General features: G+C 41.0%; 1 protein-coding gene across 1 annotated transcript in view; it reads left to right on the forward strand.

Annotated features, from left to right (window-relative positions):
- LOC145396449 (ATPase ASNA1 homolog) overlaps positions 1-13,427 on the forward strand; it is a 104,305-nt gene that overhangs the window by 81,339 nt on the left and 9,539 nt on the right. The window contains exon 6 of the mRNA XM_080269823.1: positions 6,447-6,644. Coding sequence (XP_080125949.1) covers positions 6,447-6,644 — 198 coding nt within the window. The remainder of the gene's footprint in view (positions 1-6,446; positions 6,645-13,427) is intronic.

Below are 13,427 nucleotides of genomic sequence, written 5' to 3' on the forward strand. Positions count from 1 at the left end.
GATAAGAGAGATGGTTTTATGAACAACTGTAAACCTTCCCAGGCACGTGGACGCAAATCACGTTCTTTGTGGTTTGGCACATGAACGCATGTTGATGCGAATCGCGTGAAAAAGCAGATAAAATTAGCCAAAAATAAAGTTTTTGGCCAATTTGCATCAAATTTTGATGCGTTCTAGCGGATACGTCTCTCTTCCAAGGTAAACATTTGACAACACTGTCACTGCTCTGATGGGACAGTGTGCAGCAGGAAAACCTCAGTACCTCATGACCAGCTGGGCTGAAGGGTAGCGCTGCTGTCAGTCATCCCTGTAAATCCGCCCTTTTACCCCTCCGGCCCAAGGTAGAAGCCATTATTGAAATGTTCTGATTGTACACTGTTGTTTATTATACTGTGAAGTGATTGTGTCAAATGAACATAGATATAGCGTTTGTAAAGCATTGGGGCCTGTTATCAGCCATTAGGCCTAGAGGCAGGAGTCTGGTTTGTTATAGCGGGGTTTCCACTCTGCTTCACCGTGCCCGTAAATGATGTGAGTATTTTACTTTTATAGTGAAGCCAATACTTATATCTGTGAACTGACCTACCATAGCAGGCGTTATGTATGCCATAGAGATATGCCATAGTTGCTAAGGGAACAGGCAGTCACGTATGCCATAGAGTCGGGAAGGGAATTATAGAGGAGGTTGGGATGGAATCATGTGATAGTGTTTTATTTTGCAAATGGTTTAGTGTGAAATATACGTATAAAATAGTGCAACAAATGTTCGTCGAGAAATATTGCGTGCATTGTCTGACTTAGCGCAAACCTAGCACAAGTATCAGAGTCAACAAATATGCCATGCAATCACAGACTACATTGAAAAGGTATTGTACCAATCTCAGACAAACTATATTGCGTATGGTTTAGTGTGAAACATACACATAAAATAGTGCAGTGAGCGTTCACTGAGAAATATTGCATGCATTGACTGACTTAGCAGAAAACTAGTGCAAGGATCAGAGACAAGAAATATGCCACACAGCCACATATATATATGTTTTGTCGTGCAGTGAATGTTCATGGAGAAATCTATTGTGTGCATTGCATGTGTTAGGCTAATGTAGCGCAAGGAGGAGAGAACAAAATACGCCCCCCCACACCCACACCCACACACACACACACACACACACACACACACACACACACACTCACCCACACACACACACACACACACACACACACACACACACACACACACACACACACACACACACACACACACTAAATAACTCCTCATTTTCAAACCCTTCAAGGTCCTGCCAGCATCTCAACATTTCTGGAGGAAGTGAGTTATATGTATTTTGTTGATTTGTATATTGACCTGTTTCTGTATTTCAGTATTTTTTACACAAATAAGTATTGTTTTTTACATATTCACACATGAGATGGAAGAAAGTTCAGTTTCAATATCAGTACCTAGCAAAAAGGCTAGTGGTCAAGTCGAGTTTCTGAGAGCACTATCAAAAAGCTTATGATAGTTTACGTGTATACTTTGAGTAAAAAGAGAAAACAATAAAACCTAACAGGAGAAAATATGTAGCTGTGGGTGAGGCAGGGTGAGGAGTATTCTACGTTTATCGTCCATTTACTTGAAAAGTATTGGATGTATTGATTTCCTGTAAGAACCATGATAAAGATCAGTGAATTCTACGTATGTACAGGACATAACAATGTAATATCTCTGATGAAAAGTCATTGTTACGTAGGCGGGAATATAACTTATTGTGCGCGCATGACAAAAGTGCAGTATGGGCATAGGTACCCAGTAGTTTTTTGCAATTTACTCGGAAACTATGAGGCGCATGAAAAATCTGCAGGTACCATGAGAAAGCTCATGAAATTCTACACAAGAATATGAAATGAAAACGTAACGTATGCCAGAAAACTTTTGTGGTAGAGCTTCCTGAACAAAAATCTTTTTTTTTTTTTTTAACGGCATTTAGTTTTTGGCTATTTTCTCAAAAACTACCAATCATATTACAATTAGATGCATCTCATTAGAAAGCTGATGAAATTCTCTATCAAAACTTCTAATAACATTTTTCTTTATGATGGAAAATATTCAAACTAGGATGTTGGGAAGTGAGATTGACATTCTGAAATGTTTTTTCACACTGGCCCAATGTACTTTTTTTTTTTTTTTTTTTTTTTTTTTTTATCGGCTAGAACAAACATTGGCGAATAAGATGATGTAGGTTTCATGGCAATATACTGTAGAGAGGTTTGGGTGGCGAAAATAAGGCGAGAATACGTGTTTTCAGCGGCGTGCGGGCGGGCTGGACGGGAGGGGGGTGGAATAATATCATGTACTGGAAAACCTGTTAAAACTTATACTTGTATGGGAGGGTTAAAATGCAGAGTTGGATGTGCATTAGGCCCTCCAAATTTGCAGAGGATACATTTACTGTACAGCAATTCCCACAAACTCGGACTTCCAATGAATTCTGGTTACAGCCATCAGTGTATACCTGTATGGTTGTTCAGTAACCCTTTGCATTTCCTCAAAGCATCATCTGATCTTTGAACCTACATGTTCAAAATGTACCAGTAATAAGATTTGCCAGTACAGCACAGGTACAGTAGATAACTTTTTTATTTTTTTATTTTTTTAGAGTAAATGCTGTAGTACAGTACAGTAGTACGGTTGCGATGAATTACTGAATCGGTACAAGGATTTCCAAACTGGCATTGAATTGGTATTTTTAATTGCAAAATACCTGTATATTTTTTTACTGTATAACTTAACATGAGACTCTGCTGTCCTCTTAGGACTCATAATTATTACAGTAAGTTACAGCAGAAATACAGTGCTGTATATAAACACAAAAGGATCACAAGCACACATACACAGACTGAAGATTTTGATGCAAGTACAACTGTGGGACAGGCAAAGGGAGCAAGAGCGGAAGTGTGAACCATGTGGGAAAGTGCGGTAAGGGCTGTACAGGTAGGAACAAAGCATCATGGGGAACCTCTTTGATGCCTTTCACACAATGGTGGGCAAGTTAATGAAAATAGGCAGCTTCATTAACCGTTAATCCATTAATCCATCAAGTAGCTTCGTTAAAATTAATCCGCTAATTCCCCCAATAAATTAACAGATTTTAACTGTTAATCCGTTAAGTCTGCTAGTTTTTCAAAACGTAGACTTGGCTAATCGCTAATTTGATAGTCCGCTAATCTGCAACTTGCTAATTTGTAATGTTGTTGTTGCTGCTCTTGTGGGCCCTGACCTCATGCTGCTTGGGCAGGCAGACCTTACATTGAAAAATATAGTTGTTGCCCTCTGTTTTCCTGTAGGACACAAAGTTGTCAAGATGCAGCCTGGGGTTCTTAGGCAGCTCAGAGTCATTATCCACCTCGGCCTCACCGACAGCACCGTCACTAGCCACAACAGTTTCCTGACTGTCCAGTCTGTCCTGGCCGACTTCAGTCTCACTTACAGACAACTGAGACAGGGGGCTAGACTCTTGTGATGTACTTGATTGAGGCGCCATCACTATGAGTCTATGATCACTCTATAGTCCAAAGTTTTGTTGACTTAGAGTCACTTTGACACTATCAATTTGACTATTTAAATGACGATTTAAAATGCTTCTGACCAAAAGTGACCTGTAACAGAAAATACAGTATATAACAGATTAACAGAAATCACTGGAAGTTTCAATGGAAGTTAATGATGATCTGTTAAATAAAATAAAAAAAATTATGGATTAACGTGTTAACAAAAAAATCAGCTGTGTTATTAACAACTTAATGATTAACACATTAATGCCCACCACTCCTTTCACATGCTTCTAAATGCCTTTTGAATATTATGGAAACTTCCCAAATGTTCTCCAAGAACAGCCATCTGTCTCCATAGAATACTTAACTCAACAATTTGGAACCATGCAAATATGGAGGGCCTATTGTACCATGATACTGTATAGATAAATAGTAAATATTTTCAGTGAATAATAAACAGTCAAATAAAAAAGGAAAAAAAATGCCTCTTGCTCTTCACCTAGTCGCCAGATCAATCACACTGATAAATCGACCATTTGTTTGATATACAGTACAGTATTTCAAGTTTGTTCAGTAGGTTCATGGAGGTTGATATAGCTGTAATTTGATTTATTGAGGTTCAAATTAGCAAAGGTTTATTGTACAGTATAGAAATTGTTGTATTTCATTTATAAACACTCTAACATGCATGCATGCATCGATCTTGGTCCCCTAGTGGTGACCCTCCATGCTGCATGATTGCCAGCAGCCTTTCCATTCAGTCCCCTATTCCTGAGGTCACACTGCATTCACACTGCATGATCTCATCAGGGATAAATAAAGATGGAGATGGACCACAGGCCTTGCCTGCACGGCCATGAGCCCAGACGAAGGGAGCAAGGACCCATAGCCCTCCATAGCCAGTGGCTGTGCCAGTGGTCTCAGGACACCACGAGAATCATAATTCCCCTTACCTTCTAATACAGATCTGAGCATGCCTTCCCTCATGTCAGTCATAAGGTAGTGGGGGCAGAGTTTTCTGGGCACATGCTTTTGCTAGTGCCAGCCCCTATGTTGTAGTAGGGTATGATGTGTGGTGTGTAAAGTGCATGTAGTGTAGTGTTCAGCAGACAGTTAGAGAAATGTGTTTGGGAAAGTATGCTGATCTACTCTCTGTGTTAGTGACACTGAAAAAAGGTCAGCAAATAGAGATGGTCAAGAACTAGTCATAAGGGCTAGTGAAATAGAAGCTTCAGCTCTCCATATCCTGTCCTGAGTAGTTGGAGTTACAGCCTGGTATCTATCTTTATCTATCTATAGCCCGACACCCGAATCCCGCAAAGGGTGGCTGCAGACAAAATGCCTCCAAGTTGCTCTATTACCCACCATTTGACTGCCCTTCCCCCAACTCACTCCCCCCCTCCCTCATATACCTTTCAACTCCATCCCTCCACCTTATCCTTGGTCTTCTCCTTCCTCTCCCTCCCTCCACTTCACCTACGTACACCGTCTTAGTCAGTCTTTTATTCTCCATTCTCTCCACATGTCCAAACCACCTCAGTGTATTTCTCCTAATTTTCTCAACCACATCCACATCCACCCTACGACATTCCTTCACTTCTTCATTTGTCAACCTGTCCCTCCATGTCACTTCACATGCTCCTCTCAAGTAGCTCATTTCCACTGCTCTCACTCTTGACTTGTTCCCCTCTGGCAAAGTCCATGCCTCTCTTCCATACGTCAAGGTAGGGATCACAATACTATCATGCAGTGACTTCTTAACTTCCATACTCACCTCCCTGTTTCTCATCACTGCATTCCGTGAACCAACAACCTTCCTTCCCTGCTGTACCCTTTCAAGCACTTCATCCCCAAAAGTTCCATCCTTACTCATCACACTACCCAAGTACTTGAATGCACTCACATTCTCCATATCCTCACCATCCAACCTCACTGTGCATTCTGTAACTTCATTCCTCACAAATACCATAATTTTACTCTTGTTTACATTAACTTTCAGATTCCTCTTCCTACACACTGTCCCAATAAGAAATACTGTACTGTATAAGGAAAAATCCTACAAATCACAAAAATGAGAACCCTGTCCCTCTCAGTGGTAGTAATGGTTGGTTTGCAAAGTTTGTGTGCATTATCAGCTATCATAGTGAGTGAAAAAATGCCAGTCGTTTGTCTCCTATCATATTAGCATTACTGTGCCAGGAATCGAAACCAGGACTCTCAGACAAGAGCCAGGCTGTTTCCGCTGCATCGCAGCCAGGTAAAAGTTGTCTCACCGTGTCATATTTTTGTAAGCAGAGTACCCTCGCCCCCAGCTCTGGGCCTGAAAGGGAAGAAATAACCCCCTGGCATTTGGGCTGTGCTGTAGAAGCTTTTAATAATTCCCAGAGCACATCTGGTAAGTCAGTATGTGAAATAAACCTGTATTAATATAGGTAAAATCAGCAATACATGTACATACATCTATCTATAGCCTGATGCCTAAATCTTGCAAAGGGTGGCTGCAGACAAAACACCTCCAAGTTGCTCTGTCACTCAACATTTGACTGCCCTCCCCCAACTCACTCCCTCCTCCCTCATATACCTCTCAGCTCCATCCCTCCACCTCATCCTACATCTCCCTCCCTCCACTTCACCTAATACACCCTGTTAGTTAGTCTTTCATCCTCCATTCTCTCCACATGTCCAAGCCACCTCAGTGTATTTCTCCTAATTTTCTCAATCACATCCACATCCACCCCACAATGTTCTTTCACTTCTTCGTTTGTCAACCTGTCCCTCCATGTCACTCCTCATGCTCCTCTCAGGTAACTCATTTCCACTGCTCTCACTCTTGACTTGTTACTCTTTAGCATTTATTGTTTATATCATTATTGTTTAACTTAATGTTATTTTTCCAGAACCAAACAACATTTGTCTGTGTATGCATCGCCGAATTCCTCTCCCTCTATGAAACTGAACGACTGGTACAAGAACTAACCAGACAGGGTATTGACACTCACAATATTGTTGTGAACCAACTGATTCTTGGCACAACTGGCGGCCAGTGTTCCATGTGTGCTGCAAGATGTCGCATCCAAGCCAAGTACCTTGACCAGGTGAGAGAACTGTTGCTGATTTTGTATATCTGTTAGCTAGTTTATGTTACTGAACATTTCCAGAAAGGTTTGCCCTGATAGAAGAGTAGGCCATGTAGCATGTTCAATCCTTGAAGATATCATTCAGTTTGGCATCCCTTCAGTCAGAGGTCAAAGGTTCATCCATAAGGTTCATCCACATGACCAGTAGGTACCAGTCATGATCAAGCATGCAGTTGATCAGTTTTGAAGCTTGGTAAAGAATTATGCTATAAATTGTGCTGTAAATCGGCAAGCAAAAGCCAATTACTGTAATATCGGTATCGGAAGGGAAAAATTATTCAATAATCTGAATTATATCGGAATTGGCTAATAACAATGAAAAATAAATAAATGTTTGTTTTACCCAATGACCCTAGACTCCAGCACTTATTTCTCCACCATTTTAGGTGTGAACTAATGATGTAATGATTGATTATTTTTCGGATATACATTCTTATCCCACATCCTATTGGCTGTCTTAAGTGGTAAAATGCACGAACTAAAACATACGGAATATATAGACCATAATATTATATCACGGTGATTAGAATTAAGCTTGACAAAAAATATCTAGACAGCAGTCTTCTGTCAAGGAGCTATGGCAGACTGATATGAACTTTCCTAGTCTGATGTTGCACACATACACACTGGCGGTGTTCCATCAATGGTATGACTTAGACTTAATGTTTACTTTTGCTGGTATGCTGTGAGCAGAAATTTAGCTTCTTTTAATTTTTTCTATTCAGTTTCAGTAAAATGTATATAATTGTATAATATACACACAGTTATTGCCGCCTTCTTTGAGTTTAAGGAATTTAATGCTAAATTTGGTCGTTATTTGCAAATCTTAATTTTGTTTAGTGAACGTGAAAAAATGCTGGTACTGAAAAAAATTGTATTAATATTTTAATTTACATCAAAATAAAAAAATTCCTTTAGCTTTTTTATTTTTATTTTGATTTTGAAGTAGCTATACTATGATAACTGTATCATATCTTTATATTTTACAATGTTATTAAGACACTTTAATACTCATAAGTAAGTTACGTCTTTGCCACTGGCCAATAACAAAAAACATAAAGCTTGTACTGTAACTTTTGTGCTTCTCTAAAAGTACACAGCACTTAATCATTGGACAAATAGTAAACACATGACATTTAGCTCCTAAATCTAAGCCAGATCATGACAATTAATGATATATGACGCGCATAATGTATGTAGGCTTCTGGTCATTTCCCAAGTAAAAAAACACAGTACAGTACTGTATTTATACTTATATTAGATTGAGATGGTCTGGGCATGTAGAGAGGATGGGGGTTGATAATTGGGTGCAGAAAGTGAGAAGTGTTAATGTTAAGGGTAGGGCTATGAGAGGTGGACTGAATAAGACCTGGAACGAGGTCATTGTGTGTGACCTCAGGGATGAGGGACTGAATAGGGAAGCTGCCAGAGATCGAGCAGCATGAAGAGCCGCCGTCAGGTGACCAAGGCCGATGCATGCAATCATGTTGGAGCCTTCAAAAATGAATAAATAATTTATACTTAAAGTACTGTATGTAAAATCTTGACCAGCCAGTCATTATCCATAAAGTGAAAAAAAATGAAACAATATTTACGTTTAAACATACTATACATAATATATTGCGTATTATCCAGTTCAGGCCAAACCAGCCTAGAGTTGGTGCATAGTGGAAAAATACACCTGCTTTAAAATCAGAGATTGGATGTAACACACAAGTAATCAAGGACTATTCCTCATATATATCATGATTAAAACCACTTTCCATGAAATACAGCTTGAATGGCTAAGTCCAGTGTATGTCATCCACATAAATAGAAAGTATAGCATACTGTAGTGGCTCACATTACACACTAAAAATGTTATGCTTCTCTAGATTTTAAGACAGTCTTCAGTTAAGTGTATCTTATTTACTTTGAAAAATTTAGCATTGAAGGTTCTGTGGTTGAAGTGAGCAACAGTTTTAGATTACAGTGTCTTCTGTCTATTGCCAGATGCCTTAATCCCATACTGGGTGGCCACAAACAAATCGCCTCCACGTTGCCCTGTCCCCTGCCATTTCACTGCCTTGCTTCCAGCACACACACCCCTCTCTCATATATACCTCTCCAGTCCATCCTTCCATCTCATCCTTGGCCTCCCCCTCCCTCTCTCCCCCTCCCTCTCTCCCCCTCCACCTCACTCACTTATACTCCCCTTGTCAGTCTCTCACTTTCCATCCTCTCCACATGGCCAAACCACCTCAATGTATTTTTCCTAATGCATCCTATCACATCCACATCCACACCACAATGCTCCTTCACATCCTCGTTTGTCAGTTTGTCTCTCCATGTGACTCCACATGCTCCTCTCAAATAACTCATTTCCACTGCTTTCACTCTTGACTTGTGTCCCTCCAACAAGGTCCAAGCTTCACTTTCATATGTTAGAATTGGTATCACAATACTGTCATGTAGTAACTTTTTCACTTCCATGCCCACTTCCCTGTTTCTTATCACTGCTTTCAAGGAACCAGCAACCTTTCTTCCTTTTGTACCCATTCAAGCACTTCACCCTCTAAACTTCCATCCTTACTCATGACAGTACCCAAGTACTTAAACATACTTACATTTTCCAATTCCTCCTCATCCAACCTCACTGTACATTCACTGACTTCACTTCTCTCGAAGAGTGTCTTCTGCCGTGGTAAATATTCGTTCTGAGGTGATGTTCAAATCTGGGTATCATTTACTCACAAACACTAGCAGCTTACACATGATCGCCCATACATAAACATCATCAGAAGACATTCACATACATCGATTTACCGTCTTTCGTCTGTATGTACGGTATACTGTATCTGTATCAATGTCTGTATGTACAGTATATCTGTCAGTCTATGTATATATTTAACACTCCCTCTTCTGTCTTTCTTTCCTTCATTCTTTCCTCTTCCTTCTAGGTAAGGGTTTCCTCTTCCTTCTACGTAAGGGTGACTCTACAATGAGTGACAAGTCAAATGGTTTCCTGTACACCAAGAAAGCATTTACTATGCTGGGTGGTAACCATATGACCAAATTGTGGCGCCTGGGGGTTTAGTGGGTAATTACAGTGCTCCAGTGGGATTGACCCGGTGAAGTTTTATATCCAGTGAGTGGTTGGGGTTTATAGCTCACATAATGCCACTCAGGGATGAGTGAGGCTGGTCACTCTCATCTTAAATGTCAGGACCAACTTGCCTAGCCCCGGGCTCCTACACTTCTCATGGGACAATGTAGGATTGGATGATGGATGGATGGATATATAGATATATAGATAGATAGATAGATAGATAGCTATATATGCACATGGGGAGGGGTAACCCTTCCCTCCATTTGGATTCAGTGTAACCTTTGTTAAACCCATGAACATGAGATGTTTTGTATTCTAAATAAACAATCTGGAGGTAACAAGAACAGATCAAGCCATCATAGTTAAAGGTAAATGAAGTGCAGTAATTTCTTTCAGGACACATGTTTTTATGATCTGTTGTGCTGTTAATTCCATGGTAAATATTAATTCCTTGGCAAATTGAATAAAAATTGTACTGATACATTAATCTTCCATTGTTGCATGTAAGGCAGTTTAGTGTGTTAGTTGTTAGGGCAAAGTTGTGATATTCTGAAACACCTCCCATATTTATAATTACATATGAGTCTGGGGGAAATAGCAGTCAGATAGATTATTTTCTGGTTAGGAGGGCAGATAGGAGGTTAGTGAGGGATGTTAAAGTTATAGGAAGTGAGGAGTGTGTGCAGCAGCACAAACTATTGATTTGTGATATGGTGCTTAAAGAACAAGTGATGAAAAAGAGGACTTATGTACCTAGAAGGAAAATATGGAAGCTGGAAAACCAAGCACAGTAGAAGTCCGATTTTTCGGCATCTATGGGACCAGGCAAGTGCCGAAAATCAAAATTGCCGAATTATCAAAAACCCTACCCACTCAGTACCTTATATCGTTTTGGTGAACACTATCATCACTACTCATATCATTACAAATGTGTTTGGAGAGAGTACTGTATACTGATACTGTACAATACTGTAATGAATACAGTACTATACATGAATATGAAAAATAAAGAAATTAGTGAACATACTGTATATAAATGTAACGATACAGTAGGCCTACATGTTCACATGCACTTACCTAAACTTATAGTAGGTTCCTTATTTACATATGTACAATAGAAGGGGTTGATTGGACTCTGCTACTGCTGGAAGAAGTCCCCAGCAGTAGAAGGTCCTGCAACAGGCTCTAAGGACTCATGGAGAATTTCAAGACTGACGAAAAAAATCGGAAAATCTGCCGAACGATCAGATATTTTCGTAAATGGGACTATTTCTCAAAACTGCCGAAATGTCAGATTTGCCGGGGCATTGGATGCCGAAGAATTGGACTTTTACTGTAGTAAGGGATGCCTTCTATAGCGAGTTGAGGAGAGTGGTGGCTGAACAGGGAGCTGTAGACAGAGGCGTTAATGAACAGTACGGAGCCCTCAAGAACAATTTCTTGAGAGTTACTGATGTAACATGCGGTTGGACAAGAGGACCACCAAGACATAAAGTAACTTGGTGGTGGGATGAAGGTGTAGAAGCTGCAGTTAAGGAGAAAAGAAGGCTTTTCCGGGAATGGAAGAAGGGAGGTAGCAAAGAGGAATATTTGTCTGCCAAGAGTACGGCTAGAAGAGAGGTATACAGGGCAAAGTCTGAGTCACAGAGACTATTACTTGATAACCTAAATCATGGGGAAAAGAAAAATATGATATTTAGGGTGGCAGGTCAAGTGAAGAGGGATAATTGGGATATTATAGGTGAGCAGTGTGTGAAGAATGATGAAGGAAGGGTAGTGGTGAACAGTGAGGACATTAAAGATGCATGGAGAGAGCATTATAACCGGTTGTTGAATGAAGAGATTGACTGGGACAGGGAAGGTTTGGAGCCAGCAGATCCAGTGTCTGGCCCATTGATACTGCTACTGTGAGTGAGGCAATAGGCAGGATGAGGGTGGGGAAGGCAGCAGGTGTGTCTGGGTTGACTGCCGAAATGTTGAAGGCCTCAGGCGATATAGGGGTGAGTTTAGTCACTGACCTGATAAATAGGATTATTTATGAGTGTGTTGTCCCAGATGATTGGCTGAAGAGTGTAATTGTAAATGTGTATAAAGGGAAGGGTGATGCCCTGGAAAGAGGAAATTATAGAGGTATAAAGCTTTTAGATCAGATAATGAAGGTAATGGAGAGAGTTTTAGAAGGTATGATTAGAGAAAGAGTGAATATTGATGAGATGCAGTTTGGGTTTATGCCAGGTAGGGGGACCACTGATGCTATATTCATTGTTCGACAGCTTCAGGAAAAATATATTGGTAGGAGAAGGGATCTTTATTTTGTTTTTGTTGATTTGGAAAAGGACTTTGATAGAGTCCCTAGAGAGGTGGTGAAGTGGGCAATGAGAAAGCTCGGCTTGGAGGAGTGGCTGGTTAGGGTGGTCATGGCTATGTATGTGGGTGCTCACACCCAGGTAAGAGTGAATGGAGATTTGAGTGATGAGTTTTCCGTGAATGTTGGTGTGCATCAGGGGTCAGTCTTGAGTCCCATGTTGTTTATCATGGTACTTGAAGCCCTTTCACGTGACTTTAGAAACGGACTCCCGTGGGAGTTGTTGTATGCTGATGATTTGGTGTTGATTGCAGAGAACGAAAGGGAGGCGGAAGAAAGGTTTAGGAAGTGGAGAGATGGTATGGGGCACAAGGGTTTAAGGGTAAATGCAGATAAAACAAAAGTGATGATATCTAGGGTTGGTGGCGGTACTGTCAAGGACGAGGGAGAGTGGCCATATGCAGTTTGCCACAAGGGCATGGGAAGTAATTCCATCTTATGCGGTGTGTGTGATAAATGGGTGCATAAGAGATGTAGTGGTATCAGAGGTAGACTGCGAGATAATGCTGATTTTAAGTGTACGGCATGTCGGGGTGAGCAGGTGGAGATTGTCGAACGTAAAAGGATTGAACTTGCTGGTGAATCTCTTGAGTGTGTGGAAGAGTTTTGTTATTTGGGAGACATGTTGTGTGCTGGAGGTGGGGCTGGAGCTAGCTCTGTGGCTAGGGTGAGAAGTGGTTGGAAGAAGTTCAGGGAGCTCTTGCTTCTCCTGACATTGAGAGGACTCTCCCTACATGCTAAGGGGTCTTTGTATGCAGCATGTGTTAGGAGTGTAATGCTGTATGGTAGTGAGACCTGGGCAGTGAAGGAGGAAGATATTCGCCGGCTCAGACGTACAGAAATGACAATGATTAGGTGGATGTGCAGTGCGTCCCTGCGTCCAAGGCCTGGAGGGGCTGGGTTTACGATGGAAGAGTTGAGAGGTAGGATGGGACTGGAGTGTATTGGTGTTGTGATGAGGAGAGGTAGATGAGATGGTTTGGACATGTGGAGAGGATGGGGGATGATAATTGGGTGAGGAAGGTGAGAAGTGTTAATATTGGGGGTGGGGTTATGAGGGGTAGACCGAGAAAGACATGGGACAAGGTCATTAAGTGTGACCCCAGGGTTAAGGGACTGAACAGGGAGGCTGCAATGGATCGTGCAGCATGGAGAGCCGCCATTAGGTGACCAAGGCCGACACATGCAAGCATGTTGGAGCCTTTAAAAACGAAAACGAAAACGAGACTCACCCTCTCTGAATCGCCATAACTTCCAAGGTGCTCTATCCATTGATATCCACATTGCC

The sequence above is a fragment of the Coenobita brevimanus genome, chromosome 38 (genome assembly GCF_032717465.1).
Source record: "Coenobita brevimanus isolate Jiangsu-jjx chromosome 38, ASM3271746v2, whole genome shotgun sequence".
Taxonomy (NCBI): Eukaryota; Metazoa; Arthropoda; class Malacostraca; order Decapoda; family Coenobitidae; genus Coenobita; species Coenobita brevimanus.